Raw genomic sequence first — 20,382 nt, forward strand, 5'->3', positions numbered from 1 at the left:
ATACTGTGTCTCATATAAGACCAGTATGAATAAACCGGAATAAACACGATGTCTGAATCTCCTATTTAGTGTCACCTATTTAGTGACCTAAATTTCCACTGCGATTAATTCTCGAAATAACTATATTTCAATCCATTCAAATTCAGCGGTTAACCATATCAGTGCCTGCGGCCTTGTAGTGTACATTGTACAAGCCCTAAACCTTGAAAGTAGCATCGCCGGAGTGTACCCGCGCTATGTTATTTTTGAAAAAATTCACTAAACGGCAACGTTATTGGGTAAAAAAAATGGCATCTCGAAAAGACTCAAACAACCCACGAAGGCTACAACAAAGTTTTACCCTTGTTTTACTTAATATTTTGTTTTAATTTAAACTCAAGTTTAAACAATTTTGGATTTTTTTTAAATTTCATTAATTTAGTAAATTTACCCTCATTATTCAATCATTTTAATGGAGAAATATTTGAAAATTATTTTCATTAACTTGAAAAACACAAGGTAGATCACCGCAATCTACAAATCAGCGATCACTCGATTTCTATCAGAAAGGAAGAACTGCCTCGTTACGACTTGTGTAACCATCTTTTAGTTCGAGCTCGCAATGGGTAGGTTCAAGGTAGTGGGTTGGGAAATTTTCTCGTTAGTGGGGTCTTGCTGTTGTGTGATTAAGGTAGAAGGTCGATATAAAACGATGACGTTGACATTCTGCAATGTTCCCATATATGCCGAACCACGAGACGAGTTCCTAGATAAGCAGCTGGAAAGAGAACAGTAATCAATCAGGCATTGAATGCCCAACCAAGTGATCATGCAAATGACGGCCAGATAGAAAAGTGCCAGACGGAAGTCGAACACGGGCCACCCCCATAAACTTTTTAAGTTGTTCAGATGGTTCAAGAATTTTTAAATTGTACGTTGTGCTGAAAGGCGTATTCAAAGTTTCCCGGTGAAAAGACAAGTGAAGCACGATCGCTCGAACTGAAGCCCCTCTGGTCTGGTTTACCCTTTTCCCCGTGTCGCCGCTCTGAGTCGTCTGCTTGAAATTGTTTCAGTTTTTCGGCTAGCTTTAATGTAGAGAAATTGAAGTTAAAGCTTAAAGTTAATGTTTAGATACTTTTCAACCGACATTTTTGAATCAAGATGATGCAACAGTTGTTGAATTCCTTTTCAAGACTATGTGTCACTAATAATCGCCTTACGTTATCACAATGTATGTCGGTCAAATTTCCAACACTCAGCCTAACATGAACAACACACAACCCCAACTCCATCAGATACGTTGCATAAATAAACTTGGGTATTTGACAGAACCTGGATGGAGAAACATCGGTAACAAATGGTTAGTGAAATTCCCTGAGGAGTACACTGTAAAGAAACTACCACTCATGAAGTTGGCAGGAAGAGATCCTACCACAGGTAACATTTCATTTGCAATTGAAAAAAGGATTTTTTAAACTGTTAATTCCTTCTAAAAGTAAAAAAGTGTATGGTGGTCTTGGAGGTGGACACAAGAAAAAGTACCGATGGGTTGATAATGTTCGTTCTGGACCAAAGGAAGGGCCTCCATTGGTTGAAAAAATCTTGAGACTGCAATATGACCCATGTCAAAGTTCAAAAATTGCATTGGTAGCAGCTGGAGACAGAGTAAGGTACATTTTAGCATCCTCAACTATGAAAGTTGGAGATTTAATATCAACATCTGGGCACATCCCCAGAAATGCAAGTATGTATATACAGTGTTATAATACTGATCAAGACCTTAATTTAAAGTGTAAATTTCTTTGTATAGTTCGACCAAAAGAAGGAGATGCTCATCCATTGGGAGCACTGCCAGTAGGCACTGAAGTTTGGTAATTGTTTTGATCATCTGTAAACAATAGTATAAATTCTTAGAAAATCATATTTTGTTAGCTGTGTAAACAGTACTCTAAGCTAGATCAAGGTTAAATTTGCATTATTAAACAAATAATCGTCACCTGTAGCCGGTATTTTTGGACTCATTGACCTCGTCTGATGTGTTCGTGATGTTTACAGTGTTCTTGTAACCTCTAATTACTACCTGCCATTTATTTGTCTTCTTCATTACAATTATTCTTTAACCTGTTTTTCTTTTTCAGTCTGGATGTTGGCATGTGAGCAGTGTCAGAGATCAAGTGGATATAGGTAAAGGAGTAGGTTGTTGATCCTCAACTTTACCAACAGTGGGGAAGGGGTCTTTCACGATGAATGGCGAAATCCCTACAATCCCCATTATCAGCCTGGCTGGCATTGCAAGTCTCAGCGACTGTAAGTTTTATTTACACATTAATTTTTGGTTTGTTCTGAATCGTTACAACTTCCGATTATTTATTTATTAGTGCTACCTGAGATGCCATTGCCGGTGCCCCTGGCTTCCACACAAGCCAGTCGTTCATTACTTTTCCATCCAAGAGTCGCTGAGGAAGCTCACAGACACCTGTCTCCTCATGATGATGCCTTGGCAGCTCAACTTCAACATGCACTCACCACGACCTCTTATAATCCCCAGCACATAATTCTAAGGTACTTTCCACTTCATACAGCATATTTATCTTCATTTATTTAATTCATCGACAAATTCTTTTACACATCCAGAGATCAACGCTATGAGAATTTCAATCACCCGGAGCTCTCACAACCACAACCTGAGTTACTGAGTGCAATACTGCTGCGAAACCCACACGTCTTTCGTCAGCAGCAGCAACAACAACATCCACAGCCATGGAATAGCAATCAGAGTACTGTGCATCCCCATCAGCAGCAGCAGCAGCAATTCGTGTACAATTCTCAGCAGCAAATTGGTTATGCATCACCTGCCACTCATGTTGGGGCTTATACACCAAGTGGCAATTCTGATCAGGTAGAACCAGAGAATTCTTCTGCCAAAAGTAGCTGTTTTCATGTTTCATTTTTCATAGGGATATGCTCCTCAGCAAAGTCCTGCTCCAGGATTGCCCGCGCAAGCCGCCATGAATTACGTTCCACAGGGGAGTCCATATTCCACGCAGACGAAGCTTTTGGCTGCGCAAAACAATGTATATCCTCAGCAGCCACAACAAGAGAACTACAATAGCCCAAGCTGGGGGTATGAAAAACCCGTTCATACTCCAGTACCAGCCCAGCAGCATTGCCAGCAACAACAATCCCAGCAGCATTATCCACAACATCTTCCTCAACAACCGCAGCCAACACACCCTGCCATGCCTCTTGTAGAGCCGCAACAGCCACAACAATATAATCAGCAACAGTAAATTCATCCGCAGCAAATCCAAGAGCAGCCTCCGACACAGCATCCAGTTCCACAACAGGCTGCACAACCCCATTTGCCGGTATACAACCACCAAGAGTTCCTCAACGCGATAGCTTCAACGCATTCACACGAAAGAAAAGAAACTGAAAAATCTACGTTCCAACCCCAACCCATCGTACCTCAGCAGACAGCGAATAGCCAACCGTTCACTGCGTCCGTTAAAGTGGATCCCATCGCTCTGTCGTCCATGAATAATTCCTCACAGCAAAATAATCGGTACGCAATTTCATATAATCCTTGGTGGTCTTGCATCTTTTTTTATTAATAATCTTGTTCCATCAGGATGTCCAGGAATCATAGTAGTGGGCGGCCGTCCTATAAAGAAGACTCGGATTCTGACGGTGGAGGACGTGGAAAAGGAAGTGTAGTTGTGAAACCAGTGGAACCAGTGAAGGAACAAAAGCCAATTGTAGAGGAGAGTAAACCCAAAGTGAAAGTGCGGAAAGAAGACAAAGACAGAGAGACTCCTCGTAAAAGAAAATCCACCGGCGGTGAGGTGACGACACCGAACAACGATGAAGTGGCACCGGCTCCAAAGAAAAAATTGAAAAGACTGGAGCGAAAGGTCGTCCATGACGAAGGCAAATTGAACGCGGAAGAACTCATGGAGACAAATACGTTTCAAAGATTTACGCGCTTAGTCGAACACATTTTCGATGCTACGGAAGATGCTGATCTGAATGCCCCGGCTGATCTGGATAACGACACGGATATACCTCAGGAGGCAATGATTCCCAAACAGCAACTCCACGATTTGTGTGCAGAAGCAGCTAAATTGAAGGTATATTTTTATTTTCTAGCCGATAGCGTGTTTTTAAACGTTTTTTTTTTTTTTTTTTTTGAATTGTAATCTCATTTCTTACTTAGTCAATGGGTGCCATGTCAGCTGTTCCCCCCCGAGAGACTTGTTCGGTTACTCAATCTGCTCGAAAAGAACATACGTGATGGAGCCAAAATTTCCCTTCTCGGTATATTATCGCAAAGTTCACTTATTGAGTCCCATTTTCATAACATGCGCCTGTCGAAATTACAGGGGATCCGGATGAAGATGAAGAGGAGAGCAAATTGTGGACGGAATTGTCTTCTGAGCGTGTACTCCGAGCTGTAGAGGCGGCGCTGGCAGCCCTTCATATCCTTACAGCGCCAAACATGCCCAAGCGAGCCTACCTCGAAGAAGTCATTGAGAGAATTGTTCAGCTGGCCAGGTTCCAGTTGCAGCATTCCATCTATCCGGCATATGATCCAGTATACCGGACCGAGTCCAAAAAGGATGTCACGATTTCAGGTATATTTCGATTGATTGATTCACAGACGCACGAAATCCAGCATCGCTTCATTGGGCTTTACAGGCGGAAGTTCAAAGAAGAAAAGGGCCCACGTACGAGAAGTGCGGGACAAAACTGTTCTATTGGTCTATCATAAAATGGTGGGCCTAGTCGGTTTGATGGCTGAATTGTTGGCAGTCCAGACGTTAACGGATACAGCTGTACTCCATCTTTCAACCGTAGGTGTTGCACCGTTCTTCGTCGAAAATATTCCAGAATTGCAGTTGTCCGCTTTGAGGTATAAATTTGTGATTTTTAATGGAGTCATTATGAGCAATTGTTAATGTTTTTGTTTTGTTTGTTTTTGGTTGTTTGTTTTTTTCGTGCCGGATATAGATTAGTGACGAAGATCTTTAGTCGCTATGAAAAGCATAGACGATTGTTGCTCGACGATATCCTAGCTTCCATCGCACGCCTGCCCTCCTCTAAACGAGGACTTCGCACTTTCCGCCTTAGTGCCGAACAGCACATACAGATGCTCACCGCCTTAGTCCTTCAGCTCATACAATGTGTCCTATGCCTCCCAGAGAAGCTAGGGGCTCCTCCGGGAACAACCGTTTCGGCTGAGGACGTGGATAGCTCTGTCTTGGTAGGCTAATCTTTTTCTCCCCAATTTCTTTTTGTATGCTTGTACCTAGAGAAGCTTGTCTAAACTCAAATTAATGTCTTCCTTAGGCAATGGATCCAGAATTAGTGGTGAATACAAGATACGACACCGCAGTCCGAACAGCCGCCAATTTTCTATCGGTCTTTCTCGGGAAATGTGGAGATAAAAACAACGAGGAAGTTGATTATCGTCCGCTGTTTGAAAATTTCGTACAAGTAAGATTTATTTCCAGGAAAAGGTTAAGGTCAAAAGTATCTAATGAGGGTTGTTTTCATTAGGATCTCCTGAGCACCGTAAACAAGCCTGAGTGGCCGGCCGCCGAGTTGTTATTATCACTGTTAGGCAAGCTGTTGGTGCAAAACTTTAGCAACAAAAATGTCGATGTGCTGTTGCGAGTGGCATCCCTAGAGTACCTTGGCGTAGTGGCAGCTCGTCTCAGAAAGGACGCCGTCAGTTCTCAACTTAAAACGGACACTATCGATCAATTGCTGAAGCAGGTTCGTGAAGATGAAGCTAACAACGCGGTGGAAGAATTCAAATCGAAAAAGCATAAAAAGAAGAAAAAGAGCGGAGACAAAGATCACGAGAAAGAAAACATACCAGCAGATAAAATCGAGGTACTTGCAAAAAAAAATTAATAAAAGATGGGTTGTCATTTTTACTAGATCATAAGCACAAAAGATTAATTGCAATTTATTTTGTTTTTAGGTTCTTCAGTCATTGTTGCTCGATTATCTTGCTGTCAATTCTCAATGTGATCCTGCAATGCTTCATGCACGGCATTTCTACGTCGCTCAATGGTACATGGATATAAAAAACAGTGTGACCAAGAGATCCGTTTCGTCAGAAAATATACCCGAAACCGGTGTTGAGGAACGACCGAGGATTAAAGAAACACCTAAGAAAAAGAAGAAGAAGAAAAAGCGTAACCACTTTTCTTCATCCGAATCCTCGTCTTCGTCCTCGTCTTCTGAGGACGAAGACGACAATGCCAAGAAACCTGAACAGGAAAACACTGCCGCTGATTGCAATGACCACAACCAATCCCTGGAAATGGCCGATCGGAGAAAGAAGCTACTACTCTCCAAAATCAATCCTTTCCCAGAAGCAGCACCTGGTACAAGAACGCAGGTTTTAACAACGCCTCTTGATGCCGAAAGCTCAGAGCTTATCACACGTTTTTTGGCTTCCAAAAGACAGTTTTCTCAAAGCTTTGACTCGTATCTCAAGCACATTTTGAAGGTAAACAATAAAAAACTCTATCCGTATTACGTGTTTTGCTCAATTGCATCACTTTGTATTTTTAGGTCTTGACGGAACCGGCTATCGCTGTGCGAGCCAAAGCCATGAAATGCCTGACTCAAATCGTTGAATCGGACCCAGTCGTACTGGCCCGGTCCGACATGCAACTTGGTGTTCATCATTCTTTCCTGGACCAAAGTACAGCAGTGAGACAAGCAGCTGTTGATTTAGTAGGAAAGTTTGTCCTATCACGCCCAGAGCTTATTGACAAATATTATACCATGTTGTCTGCGCGTATCTTGGACACGGGAGTTAGTGTTCGCAAAAGAGTCATTAAGGTAGTCATTAGTTATTTATTTGATAATAATGACTCAAATGTAATGATTGCCAATTTTTTTACCAATAGATAATGAAAGACATCTGCACCGAATGTCCCGATTTCACCAAGATTCCAGAGATATGCGTAAAGATGATCAGAAGAGTGAACGACGAAGAAGGTGGTATCAAAAAGCTGGTCATGGAGGTCTTCCAAGCTATGTGGTTTAGCCCAGTCAGAGATAAGCCGACACTTGACTTTAATGCTTTAATGAGAAAGGTACTTGAGTTCAATCCCATCAATTGGATTTCGAATTTCAAGTTCATTTTTCATGCCATTTCTCAGGTTATGAACATAACTGACGTCGTGGCCGCCTGCAGAGATACCGGCTTAGATTGGCTTGAGCAACTGCTTCAACAGATGTTTCGACCCAAAGAAGACAAAGAAGACGTGACAAAAGCGAATGTTGAACCTTCCAAAGCCCTATTGATGGCCTGCCAACAAATCGTTGACTGCTTAGTCGAAAATATTCTCCGACTCGAGGAAGCTTCTCTTGCTCGAGGCCCCAGTTCCGGTGAGTCCATAATTAATTTTTTGAATTAAACGAATTTTATAACGATTTTCTTTTCCGTGTGTAGCGGGATCGGCGGATGGGAAAAACTCAAATGGCGGAGAAACGAAAGGAGCTTCTCAGCGATTAGTCGCCTGTATGACTACGTTATATTTGTTCGCAAAAATACGACCCTTACTACTTGTGCCACATGCCATGACCCTTCAACCGTACTTGAGTCTTCGCTGTAGGACTCAGGGTAACTATCAAATTATCAGTGACGTTGCCCGGACATTGGAAGTAGTAGTCCCCTTGCTGGAACATCCAAGTGAATCTTTCCTCGCTCAACTGGAAGAAGATGCTGTCAAGTTGATCTTGCAGCATGAAAAGGCAGTCGTAGCGGCTTGTTTATCTTGCCTTGGCTCGGTTGTTAATCATGTCACACGGAATTTCAAGCTCATTCGAGACTGCTTCCGAAAATATTTCGGTCCGTTGACTGAATACAAGCTTATGCACGAGAGAGACCCCGACAATCCGCGACTCGTCCAACACCGGCCTTTTTTCCGAAGAGCACTTTTCACCGTGGGATTGCTACTGCGGCATTTCGATTTTACAGACGAAGAGGTGATTATTTTGTTTGATTGTTTTGATCTCAGGATTACCGTATTGAAACCTTGTTTAAATTTTGGTTTCAATGGTTTCAGGTGCGTTACGGGTTACCTGACTCTACCAAACAACAAGTGATGGAGATACTTCTTTACTTTGGGTGCCAAAACTGCACTGATATGCAGTTCTTCACTCTTCAGGTATTTAGAAAATATTTCTTAACTTAAATTTGCCATATGTAATCTTGAATTTGTTTTCCAGGCTATTGGTTCTGTTTGCATCAGGCATTACGACTTCATGTTGGGAGAATCCCTGAAATCAGTTTATCTTAATGTAAGTTAAAATTTGTGGTAATCGTAATTTTCATCAGGCTCTTACTTAATTTTCCGGCTCTTTTTCTTTATTTAGCGTTTATTGGAACCTTCTGTTGCCTTGCGACTGAAAGTTCAAGTGCTAAACAACATCGAAACCTACCTTCAGGTATATTTCTCCTGTGATTCTTATAGTTCATGATAAATACAATAGGTTAATACAACATTTCTCTGTAGGAAGAGGAAATTCGAATGATCAAAGAAGATCAGCAGTGGTCCAAGACGTCAAAGAAGGAGAATCTCAAAGAAATGGGAGACGTAACCTCTGGAATGGCCAGTACCGTCATTCAACTTTATCTAAAACCAATCCTTGATTGTTTCTTCCATGGCGCGTCCAGTGTTCGACAATCAGCTTTCAGAGTGACGCAGTTGATTCTTCAGCAAGGATTGGTAGGCTTGTTTGCATTCTTGATTCTCGAATCAATGCGGCTTACTCAAGTGAAATTTATTTCCAATAGGTTCATCCGGTGCAAATCGTTCCATACTTGATTTGCATCAGCACTGACGCAGAGCGAGTATCGCACGCAGCAGACAAACAGTTGCAGGAAATAGAAAAAAAGTACCCTGGATTCATTCACATGAAAGCGTTGCAAGGCATTCGACTATCTTACCAGTTACAGTCGCTAATTGAAAGTGCTCCAAAAGAGAATTCTCCTGTCCAGTCAGCTTCAAAGTATGTTTTCGAAATGATGAATTTCTAATTTGTTGGCTTATTAAATTATTTTCAATTTACAGGAGCACACCGGAGACTCCTAATAAGAAAATCGGTACCAAGTGTTCTGTGGCTAGTGCAATACAAGAAAGCCAAGGAATTGCTCGTGGTTTCCGGCTCAGGGAAGGGGAACATCCGTCTGCTCTCAATGGTTTCCTCTATTCCCTTCTTCGCGGTACTAAACAACAGCGAAGAGCTCTCGTGCTTTCTATGCTCAAACAGTTCGACGAGACCTCGAAGAACCCTCTCGCACAGCTTCTATACTTGGCAGACAATCTAGCTTCTTTTCCTTATCAGGTAAAATTCGGAAGGCAGTTGTTTGGTTATATCGTTTCATTATTCCGTCAACATAAAAGTAATTATTGTGCCATTATTTAACAGGTGATCGACGAACCGCTCTTTTTGATCCATCACATTGACATTATGGTGTCTGTGACGGGGTCTAACCTCTTGCAAGGATTCCGAGAATCTCTGCTCCCCAGTGCTGTACCTACTAGTCCGGAGGAGGAGGAAGACGATGAAGACATTGCATCCATCATGCAACGGCTACCTCCAGACACAAGACCATTCGAAGAATTCTTGACGGCTGCTCAGGGTTGTCTCCTCCTTCTAATGCTTAAACAACACCTAAAGGACCAGTATGGCCTGACGGATGCCAAAATAACCCAGTATTCACCGTCAGAAGGGGCAAAGATTTACGAGAAGAACGCACCAAGGAAACTGGTCAACATATTTATGCCTAGACCAACTCTACATGCGTTGAAAGGTATGGAAACACCAACTAAGCCTTCCCACTTGACGATAAATTAACCTGCTTTTTATTGTTCAAACAGAAAATCTCGGCTTAGGTGGATACTTGGAGGTGTCTAGTAAACAGAGTCTGGTGGAAAAGTATATCGAGTTCAAGCAGCTCATGCTCAACATTGATCCTGCCGAAGAGGACGAAGAGGAGAGACTGGCTTCCGCCATGCGAACCTATCAAGTTACCGAATCACCAGTCCCGACTGACGTCCCCGCAATGGGAGTGCCCATTTTTGAAGCAGCGCCGCCGATAATACCCGGCGTGGCGCTTATGGGTGCGCCGTCGACACCAATGAAAACCCCTCGATCAAAATCGTCGAAAACTCCGAGATCACCAAGAGGCGAGAAAAGCAGCAGTAGTAGTAAAAAGAAATCCCATAAGAAGAAAAAGCGGAAAATTGAAAGCGACGAGAGCAGTGATGACTCGGATTGCGACCCGGACTTCAGAGCTTGAATGCTTTTGATACTGGTAACTGCAGTTTCTCAAAGTCATTTTTTTTTTCAGTTTGGGAAAGGTTACATCTGTCCCCGAATCGGCACTGCGGCATACAAAGAATTGAATTGTAAATGTCTACGGATCTATTTCCAAAATACTCTGTACCAGGCACTGTCGACTGTCAAAAGTCGGTCGGGTGAATCCAAGGAGAAATAATATGTACAGTTTTTTGCAGGGCTTATTTCTCATTTTCGCGATCTTTCCTGCATAGAGAACGACAAACTAGTGTTATACGGTACATATATATATTTACGCATACTAGAGAGGGATTGGGTTAAGTAGTTACAAAACTTTACTTTGAAATTCCCTCTCTTCATGTAATACCATGGAGACACTTTTACCATTTTGCCTCTTATGGGCTTTAAACGCGTATACGCGCTACCATATTTAGGTCTGTTATGTCATTTTGGGTCATTTTTTTTAAAGCAGCCAATTTTTTTTAAATGGTTTCTTTTAAAATATACTTGCGCGATGACGTTTAACTTTTATTGCATTTTTTTTTTTTTTTATTAGACAATTCCGGACAATTCGAATTCAGATGAAGATCAAAATAAGTTTAATTGCACCAGAAACTTTGACTATATGACGAATCGTTTTTCCCCCTCATAAAATAAGTTTCGGGCCAATTAAATTAATAATTAAAAGGAAAAAAAAAAGCTGGGCTGTGGGGATTTTCCTCCTCCGACGATGCACAATTAAGGTGCAGTGTACAATTATCAGCAGATAAGATTCACCTTTCGTACGAGAGGTGCCTCTGTCAGTTTCACCTTATTATTATTACACCTGACTCCAATTAGTATTATAGTCAGTTACGTAGCGTCGTGGTTGATGATTCGTCAATCCGCTGGAACCATTTGGCTTTACATTCGCACTCTTTCCCCCGCCGGCCCGCCCCATTGTTAAGTCAGACTGGCATATAGAAAAGGATTGAGTTAGTTTTATATAGTCTCATTTCTATGACGTTTGAGAAACTCAGAAAAGTGGTTCAATTAGAACATTTTTTAGGATTTTCAACTGACAGTGTTGGGTGTCTGGGAGTCGTGACACAATGTCGTCGTGCTGGCGAATGCTGCTGGCGAATGCTGCTACCGTCACACTCGCCGTTTCTTCTCATTTCCCAGACGCTTCCGGCGAGCGCCATTGTGTCTGCTTCTATGACGTCGAGTCAATCCGAGGTATAAATGTACTATAAATATAAAGGAACTATTCTCTCTTTCATCTTTCTCATCAGCACGTTTCTATTTTGATTGACACGAAGGTTTTTCCAACCCGACGAGTCATTGGTGCGTGTCTAGTCACCAGAGATACGATCGGAAAACATAAAAAAAAGGTATAGAGTACAGTTTAATAGGTAGGCGGATAGACTGGAGAAGGTGGGGGTGTCACTTTTCCTCCGAGCTGTGACGTCTACGTTTGGAATTACCCAGGGCCAACGCAAATAGTTCTCCAACATCTAAACAAGAGGAAATTAAATGTAAACGATTCTTTTGAAAAGATCAATTTCGAAAGGATTCGACGATAAGGGGCCACGACATTTTTCCTTTTTCTTTCTTATCGTTGGTCAATTGCGATAGCGATAATGTAATAACACGAAGTATTTATTTATTTTTAAAAATTTAGATGGTCTCACTCCGAGTGTCGCGTCTAGATTACAGACATGCGCACAGCCGGAGTCGATTTACCGACTCCGGCATAACAAAAAGTATTCGCAATTCCGCTTTTCCTACTCACACGACCGCAGGAATCCCCACGGCGCTGGCACGTCTATTCCGTCCACAATAAGTTCAGATTTGATCAATTCGTTCAAGTGTTTTGTTTGAATGGTGTGAAAAAAACAACTGTCGCTCGTATTATATTGACAGCCGGATTGCTGTGAGGGTTCAAAATGGAACGGCGGATGACATTAAGTGGCCATGTTCCGTCTTTATCTCTCATTCCGTTGGGGACTTGTCATAGCGGCAAGTACTACATCGACGGCGAATGTCTGGGTAAGCATCCCCCAACCAATTCATTTATTTTTCTTTACTTAAAGAAATAATTAAACGTGGAATATAATGAGCACCAGATTGGGAATTCGTCGGAAACGAATTATATGTCACAACACCAGCTGTGCAATCAAGACATGTTTGTGTGATTCACAGCACCCCCTAACAGTTATTTACTAATAATCTATTTCCACTTCTATCCGCCAGTTGGCCTTGTAGCTAAATAATAGGCTTTTCCGGCCAACTTTTCCTTTTTTCATTGAATGATGTGTCGTCACCATCTCCTCCACTCGACGTCACGAAAAACGAAGTTGAAAATGTTGTTTTCTTTCTTGCTACACTCCAGTTCATCTTGAAGAGATCAATATCAAGTTGGAAAACGAGGATCCCATCCATTACTCGCCCACTCCGGTGCGCCCTCGCATTCCTGGACATTCTCAACAAGGTATAATAGAAAATGAATAGACTAGATTACAATTCCACCAAACTAACAATTAATTTATGTGTGTATAGGATCTAATCCCGATTCTTATCAACAGCCAGGATCAGCCCAGCATTTTGAATTCGACAATCAAGTATATTATAATATGGATTCGCTGATGATCGCTTATGGTTGTACGGTATTACTCGAAAAGTAATTTTTGAAATGTTGTTTGGTTTCCCTGTCTTTAAATAGGTTATTGGCTGAACTTACTACACCCCTAGAATGCCTGGGAATGGTCGGCGAAGCGACTCGATCCAATCAGAGCAGCACGACAACGCAACAAGTTGTCATCTACAAACTGACTCAGCTCCTCTACAACGCCAAGGAATCCTTTCTGGATGGTGGGGCCATACCAGTCGTTCTCAGTCACGTTTGCCACACCCTAGAAAAGGTAAAAGCGTTCTAATTGATCCCGCCCAGGTTATTTTATCCTTTTAACACAAAACCGTTTTCCCACCAAATCACCAGGAGCCGTTGTTGAGCGACGATAACATTTCTGTGAATCATTCCCTGTTACTCATTCGCAATATCCTGCACGCTCCCGAACGACCTACTCAGATGGCGGACAAACGACAGGATCAGCAGGACCAACTTGTGCGGATTTTATTGGCCCAGGGACTAAATCGTCTCCTCATCAGCTTACTGGCCTGCTCCCAAAGGCGCCCAAAGGGTGAACTAATTAATTATATCACTAGAAATCTTTTATTTTCCCGCGTCTAAAATTAAGGTAGAAGAATGAATCAGCTGGGCGGAGAGGTAAATTTTAATTCGCAGAACGACGGTTTAAAATTTAATTTCAAAAGATCCTGTACATAAATGTATACGGTTGAAACTCTAATTTTCTATAATAATATTAACAATATAAGTAAAAGAGCGAGATCCTTTCAAATGGTTTCCCAGAAAAAGTAACGTACGAGATATGTTACAGCTATAACGAGAGTAACTTAATCCATCGTATTGATTTTTTTGCCTTTAACCCCCCCCCCCCCCAGACATAGAGTCATGTCATACAGCACGCTTGCACCCGTTCAACCTGTAGTCTCTTAAATAATGAATTGCATTCGCTTGTGTCGTTATCAAATGAAAAACAAAAAAACAACTTTATATCGGATTATAGCGTTCGGCTGATACTAAACCGTTTTCTGTTTAATATTTGCGTATAGGAACAATGGATGGTGACAGTTGTGCAGCTCATTTCTCTCTTGTACAAGGATCGACCCGTTGAAATTATTTTACAAATTTTAGATGAAAACTGCACTCATCTTGAGCCGGAATTCTACTTTGACGAAGACCAGCCAAATCAATTTGGTATTAAAACTGAGAGCAAATGGCACGACAATTATGTAATTTGTTTCTACCTGCGCCAATAGATAAATCTCGACGATCTAGTCAGCAAAGTACGTCCAGCGGCTTCCACTCGGAAGCTTCAAACGCGCCGAAAATGACATCACCAAAGGTTACGGATTCAGTGATGAGGAAATCCAATCGAAGAAAAAGTTCTTCAGGAAGTCAATCCAGTGAGTCATAAAAATTGGAAAACCTTTGAACATTTTATATTTAACATCCGCTTTTCTCGTTTCCCTTTTTTACAGGTAAATGCGGAAGTTCGTCGTCTTCCGCATCATCTCAACTTGGCGGAACTAAATGCTTAAAAAAGTAAAATAAAATAAATAAATATTTGCATGGGAAACGCCATATGACTTAAATGATCTCTGCTCTCGGTATCCAGGAGTTTTAAAGGTTCCAAGAAATCAGAGAAAATTTTGAAAAAGCTTAGCAAATGCAACAAACTTGGACGTCGAGTGGAGATGAAAGGCAACCAACAGATGAAAGTACTTTGAATCTCCTGATAGGATTTACCATCAATTTCATCCGGCAAGGTAATAATAATCCGCTATAGCGTATATCAATCAAAGTTTAAAATTTTAAACTTTCTTCTGATAGGCTACAACACGCTGGTGGGCCAATTGCATCAACAGATGCTGAAACAACAGGGCGACGCCCACCTCCAGCTGCTGGATAAGTCGCACTTTCTCTGGCTCATTTCTTATTTCCTTCCCATCGCCTCCCGGTTGGAATTGAGCGTGGAACATTTAAAAAACGTCTTAACTATTGATGTCCTGTGTTATCTGACGTGGGAAGCTGTTTGTCAGACGGAAGAACTAGAAATGTCTGCGTTTCAACATTCAACAGTCGATTTGAAACCGTGCGTGAGGCGCTTGCATTTGTGCGTGAAAGCAATTCGTGAATATTTGAAAACACTGGAGAGATTTTCTCGTCCTTCGACGTCTAGAAATGCAAATGCACCGGGAAATTATTTGATTACTCGACTGAGCGGTTACGTGCCAGCGATTCGGGACCTCCGTCAACTCTTTTTGCTCCAACTCCGCCAATTCGATCCTGTCGTTCAAAGTCGTCGCTATCTACTCGACGTCATCGCAACCAATCACATCTTATTGCTGGCGCTCGAACGGTCCACTGGGCAATCGTCACGCGGGAGTTTTGATATTGGCCAACACTTGACTCAATTCTGTTCGGAAATGATAGTCGATCGATACGGCACGGCCCTCGAAGATTTCAAGACCAACGGCTCATTCGTCAACGATTGCATCTTGACTCTTTTGCATCACGTCGCGGGCGATTTGGGCCGGGCCGACCTTTTGTGCCGGCCCGTCATTCTTCGTCCATTCAGCAAAATTTTGGCAGTGGAATTCAACGTAAGTTTATTACAATCAACAGCTATATTATTCGGAATTATTCAAATTGTCTGATTTATTTGCAGTTGCGTGACGACTGGAATGATTTGATTGAATTGATCATTAACAAATCAATGCGGTATTTTTCACATCATCGATACACGGAGACATTGCCTAGCAACCCAAATAATCCGCAAAAGATAAAAGATTCCGCTTCCCATTCGATGGATATCCTCCTACTAAAATATTCTGATGAGAAAACAATAGAAGAATCGACTGAAACAAATCAATTGTCGTACGAAGTACCTGACACCAACATTAAATCACTTTTGATTCAACTCAAGGATTCTGGTGCGTTTCAATTAATTTTAAACATTTTTACTCAAATAATTGGATTTTTTTATTCCTTCAGGATTTCAGAAGCAACTGGACTGGATCCAGTCTTCATTATTATCAGCCTGTGCTGTTCGATTGGGGACCTACTCCGGCCAAGAATTCCGCCACCCCATATATACCCTAAGTTTTCAAATGAATTTGTCCTGCCCTTTGGTTCCCTGGACGGAGGTGGAAGCATCCGCCCTGCGTTCAGAACTCTTCCTCAATCTCCTATTTCGTATTGGTCTCATTCCTCCTTCCCCTCAGGCTGTCCTGTACCCTCGTATCCCGCGTGAATGGTCCCCGGACACTTTGTACAGTGTCGCCCTCCTTTTCGGACCCATCGACCAGAAGAGGATCGATTTCGATTTGACTCGAGTCAAGAAAATCGAGTTAGACCACCCCTATTCATCTGTCAATGTCCAAAATGTCCAAAGATCATCTTCTCACCCTTACATAATTCACGATGGCGTATCTCACCGTAAAGATTCGTTCCTGGAATCCAAGTTTCCTTCAGCAGAGATCGACATTTCTAGGCAAAATAGCATCGACTGTGTCTTCGACCACCATAGTCCACGAGCATTGGACAGGTAAATTAATTTCCAAATATCACGAATTTCAGCAGCCTATTTACATAATTTCCCATCAACAGTATCAGCACCACCAGTTCACTAGAAGTCCACAAAATGGACTCTAGCGACGACGAAGAAATGGAGGACCTTCTGTTTGTGACAGATTAGGCAGATTGGACGGTAGTGACGTCACAAGATAATTCGATTCCGCCTAAACGGACAGCGGTGCATGTTTAAACTATTCAAATTAAATGTGGAACAATTAGTTGATTCACCTCTCTGTAAATATTCTCCAACAATAATTTGGTAAGACATTTTCCCTATTATTTATTGGTCAACAATTAATTGTGTAATTGCAATATCGTATAATTAAATTAATTATTGACAAATTCTCAATTAATTGCGTCTCTAAGTAATTAACTAATTATCTCCCTAAATAATTGCTCTGTCTTGATTGACATAATTACGGTCGTCCTCATTCCAGAAAAGATGACGTAATCATTACGTGAATATTTTGGTTTACGTGACCAGCATCACGTTCACATCAGTCCTTGGCCCAAGGACCCCATCAAGGTCAAGCCCTCAAAAGACGTTGGTCACATCATCCCAACGGGTTTCCCTTATATACAGTTAGAACCTTCCCATGAAAACTAAAACATTCAATCATCTACTTGTGCTCGTGCTCTTCAGTCCACCCCTGCAAAGTTCTACCCAGTGTTTTTAAAAAATTTCCCAGTCACAGTGTATTAGTCATTCTTACGTAATAACTCTCAATGAAGAAAGAACAATGGCAACCACCCCAACTGTGTTTGATCTATTTTACCAAGCCGTCATCAAAGGTTCATTAGCCGAATTACACGACATCCGCCATCATTATTCGTGGAAGGCCATTTCGATCGAGCTCATCACGTCACTCACGCCGTCTGCCCGCTGGGCAAATTCGCCCAGTCTAGTAATAACTAGTGTCTGTTCTCCTGGGACAAACTGGACTACACCCGAACCATACCGTCGTCGTTTGTTTTACCGTCGGCAGCCGTTTCGATCGTCCGCGACATCACCGGCCAGGTGCCCATCATCAAGTTGATCGAGTACCTGGTGGACGTGGCCAACGACGAGCCGTTTTGGCTGGAATTTGTTTTAAATTCGTTCGTGACCAGCTCGGCCATCGCTCGGCCGGAGAAGATTGTCGCCGGCCCTGGAACTGATGGGCGCCGCTTTTATTTTCAAACAGATTTTGCACACCCGTCGCAAATTGCTGTGCAAGAAAAATCCGACCGAAACCGGACCGTGGCGCGGGCTGCAGTGCTGGAAATCGGCCATGATTTACCGCAGGATCGATGTTGGCGATGGCGATCCTCCGATCCCGAAAATTCCTTACGTCTTCTCTGAAATTGCCTCAAGCGCTTTTGGCGACACGGTTGAATTCATGACGTTGGACGAGCTGGACCTGCTGGAACACCAATCCACGTTGCACGGATCCCACCAGGATTGGCATCTTTTATGCGGACCACTGGTCGTCCAGGCTCTGCTGGTCAGCAAGCGCATCTTTAGCCAAAACGGTGCTGATGCTGCCGGCCAGCAAATCGACGGGCCCAATTCGTTCCACCTGGACAATTTGCTTCACTACGGGCTCTACTGTGATTTCCACCAGCAGTACAGCCAGGCCATCAACGTTTCCCTGCTCATCCTGGAACATTCCAAAGCTTTCAATCCCAATTCGTCACCCAAGTGCGTCAAATTATTCGCCGAAACGTTCGATCTCATGTTGGTGTGTCTGAAACGACGCCAGCCGCCCAACAGCATCTTGAAACAGGAGCTGTCGTCGGCCAATCTCCTGGCGGCCGCCAAATTCGGGATCGAAATCTTCACCAACATGTTGCCAGTGCCACCGATGACTCTGCCCGAGCGCCAGCTGTTTGACATCATCGAGCGAACTTATTTCTTTATTTCCAATTGGCTGCCCAGGTTGAACCAGCAGGAAGTTGAACAGTTAACCGAATATCTTTCGCGCTACATTCACCTGTACAATGAAAATAGCGGCGTCACCAGTCTCCTTCACGTGGCCATTGAAATGGTCGACTATCACGGGGGATTGTCCCATTATTCCACCAGACATGCGGTGTCGATTATTCAATTGTTGCTGGAAGCCGGAGCCGATCCGAACGCAACCGACCGGTACGGCAAGACTCCGCTTCATTTCTTGGCTGGAAAGTATTCGCAAGATGAGACTTCGGAAGCGTATTTTATTATTTTCCAGGCACTGCCGGACGCTGGTGTGTATCTGGACCCAACCGCACCCAATGGGAAAACGGTTCTCTGCATGCTGAAGGATCGCAGGACCAAACATCCTACTTTGAGCTATCCCTTCGATCCTTTCATTGACTCGCTGATTGGACCTGAAAGTCCCCTCTCCTCTAGTCCTTCTACATTCAAATCCATTTGAAATATTTGCATTGATTTCCTTCGCAAGTCATTGGTAATTTTAAATCAGTCAAATGATTTTCCTAATTTTGAAATGACTAATTGATCATTTGTACTCAGGTCGGTTGGAGAAACAAGCTTGTCCTGGATTTACTTCACTTTGGAATTAGTTTGAAAATTTATTTCTCCTTTGTAAGATGTGGCATCTTATATAACCTACAGAGGAATAAAGTATTTTGCTAATGCCAAGTAATTAGTCTGTATTTCTACATTTTTTAAAATTCGCTAATTGGCTAAACTAATTCAACATTTCTGTCTTCAAACGGACGTCAGTGTTTGACCTGTCAAAAATTCTCTGCTGATGCCTCAAAATATGTCCCAGCAATCTATTATTAATGCAAAATATCGTAAGACATTCGTCTGTTTGTCTCCAAAAATAGATGGCCTTGGTTTTGTTTGTCGCCAAAAATAGACGAGGACGATAAGGACATTTCAATAGAATTCCTCATCACTTCGGAGACGTATACTTGCGGACATGACCCCTGTTTTCCATGGCACTTGGGACTTGGCTATTATTAGTTATATTAGTTATTAGCTGTTATTAGCTATTATGTCTATTATTAGTTTTTTTTATCGAATAATTCACCGAACAATGTCGTTCGCTCCGGTTATTTCTATATACGGATAAATCCTATTCCATTTGACTTACTGTCACTATAATCCTTTTTCCTTGTCAAAAGGCCTGCGACGCAATCAATCAAACTATCATGGACGCAGAATTTAAAGAACTTAACAGAAACTTAATAGCTGAGCTAAATTAAAGAAACCGTGTGTGACTTAAGGATAGACTTTTAAGTGTTCCTCTCGGAGTCTTTATTGGTTCTACGTCTGTTGTGAAAACAAGTTAGAAAATTGGAAGTAGTTAAAAATTGGCTGGCGATGTCTTTCTTTTTGAAATAATTTGAAATTAGTTGAGGGGGCTTCGTGAGCATTACTAGTCTTGCTTGAAGCAACAATTTTATTGTTGTATGATCTCCAACATGATTTCTGATCTTATAAAATTGGCAAGAAGTGTGATATCAGAATCGCTATTAAGGGTTTCGACATCTCCATGTTTAAGTAGACAAGTTCAATTTCTTTAGTTAAGCTCCGTTAACACTGACCAAAATTACTCTATGCCCTTATGATGCAGTACTGGTGGGACTATGTTGGCATAGTCAATCCAGTAAGGATGAGTTCTAATGGTCGGTTATTAACCTTTTTTAAATTAATTAAAAGAAAGCTAGTGTTATGAATGTTAGATCATATGAAAGTAGGTGAATGAATCTGTTTCTAATTACTTCAACATGATTACTATATAAGCTGCAATGCATGTCGAAGCATTCAGTCAGCTTGTAGTAATATTTCCCAATAATAAAGCTCGTTAACAACCCGAAGAGAAATTAAATTGCAACCCTTTTTTAATAACAGTAAATTGGTTTAGCAATTCGATAAG

The 20,382-nt window shown here is 42.0% G+C and overlaps 4 protein-coding genes across 7 annotated transcripts; all 4 read left to right on the plus strand.

The window, feature by feature from the left end:
• The first annotated feature begins 1,097 nt into the window (after window positions 1-1,097).
• On the plus strand, window positions 1,098-1,896 carry LOC124204837 (39S ribosomal protein L2, mitochondrial-like). The gene is made up of 3 exons (XM_046602058.1): window positions 1,098-1,416; window positions 1,475-1,723; window positions 1,790-1,896. Exons 1-3 carry the CDS (start codon window positions 1,209-1,211, stop codon window positions 1,852-1,854), a joined length of 522 nt encoding a protein of 173 aa, XP_046458014.1. The 5' UTR covers window positions 1,098-1,208; the 3' UTR covers window positions 1,855-1,896.
• Window positions 1,897-2,125: 229 nt separating this feature from the next.
• Window positions 2,126-10,312, plus strand: LOC124204830 (nipped-B-like protein B). Its single transcript, XM_046602043.1, is given in 25 exon segments — window positions 2,126-2,286; window positions 2,358-2,541; window positions 2,614-2,878; window positions 2,937-3,544; window positions 3,611-4,109; window positions 4,196-4,219; window positions 4,221-4,296; window positions 4,362-4,613; window positions 4,678-4,891; window positions 4,990-5,242; window positions 5,329-5,475; window positions 5,539-5,877; window positions 5,969-6,502; window positions 6,568-6,840; window positions 6,909-7,097; window positions 7,164-7,392; window positions 7,457-7,992; window positions 8,073-8,174; window positions 8,236-8,307; window positions 8,383-8,454; window positions 8,523-8,735; window positions 8,804-9,018; window positions 9,081-9,354; window positions 9,439-9,823; window positions 9,891-10,312. Coding segments are annotated over 22 exon segments (5,349 nt in total). The 5' UTR covers window positions 2,126-2,286; window positions 2,358-2,541; window positions 2,614-2,878; window positions 2,937-3,515.
• On the plus strand, window positions 2,223-3,269 carry LOC124205420 (nipped-B-like protein B). The gene is made up of 4 exons (XM_046602859.1): window positions 2,223-2,286; window positions 2,358-2,541; window positions 2,614-2,878; window positions 2,937-3,269. Exons 1-4 carry the CDS (start codon window positions 2,223-2,225, stop codon window positions 3,267-3,269), a joined length of 846 nt encoding a protein of 281 aa, XP_046458815.1.
• On the plus strand, window positions 10,239-19,224 carry LOC124204832 (protein timeless-like). Of its 4 annotated transcripts, none has more exons than XM_046602046.1 (17): window positions 10,239-10,327; window positions 11,360-11,529; window positions 11,613-11,684; window positions 11,975-12,136; window positions 12,217-12,342; window positions 12,686-12,784; window positions 12,853-12,914; window positions 13,016-13,214; window positions 13,292-13,493; window positions 13,987-14,131; window positions 14,194-14,340; window positions 14,416-14,479; window positions 14,553-14,703; window positions 14,768-15,540; window positions 15,606-15,870; window positions 15,932-16,484; window positions 16,547-16,862. In XM_046602046.1, exons 13-17 carry the CDS (start codon window positions 14,604-14,606, stop codon window positions 16,632-16,634), a joined length of 1,779 nt encoding a protein of 592 aa, XP_046458002.1. In that variant the 5' UTR covers window positions 10,239-10,327; window positions 11,360-11,529; window positions 11,613-11,684; window positions 11,975-12,136; window positions 12,217-12,342; window positions 12,686-12,784; window positions 12,853-12,914; window positions 13,016-13,214; window positions 13,292-13,493; window positions 13,987-14,131; window positions 14,194-14,340; window positions 14,416-14,479; window positions 14,553-14,603; the 3' UTR covers window positions 16,635-16,862. The 4 variants fall into 4 exon arrangements, 2 of the variants coding, with proteins under 2 accessions (XP_046458002.1, XP_046458003.1); XM_046602047.1 differs by having other exon boundaries at window positions 10,243-10,327; window positions 11,348-11,529; XR_006879133.1 differs by lacking the exon at window positions 10,239-10,327 and adding exons at window positions 16,951-18,641; window positions 18,724-18,942; window positions 19,008-19,223 and having other exon boundaries at window positions 11,613-12,342; window positions 16,547-16,772.
• Window positions 19,225-20,382: the final 1,158 nt, after the last annotated feature.

This window comes from Daphnia pulex, chromosome 10 (assembly GCF_021134715.1).
Source record: "Daphnia pulex isolate KAP4 chromosome 10, ASM2113471v1".
Lineage (NCBI taxonomy): Eukaryota > Metazoa > Arthropoda > Branchiopoda > Diplostraca > Daphniidae > Daphnia > Daphnia pulex.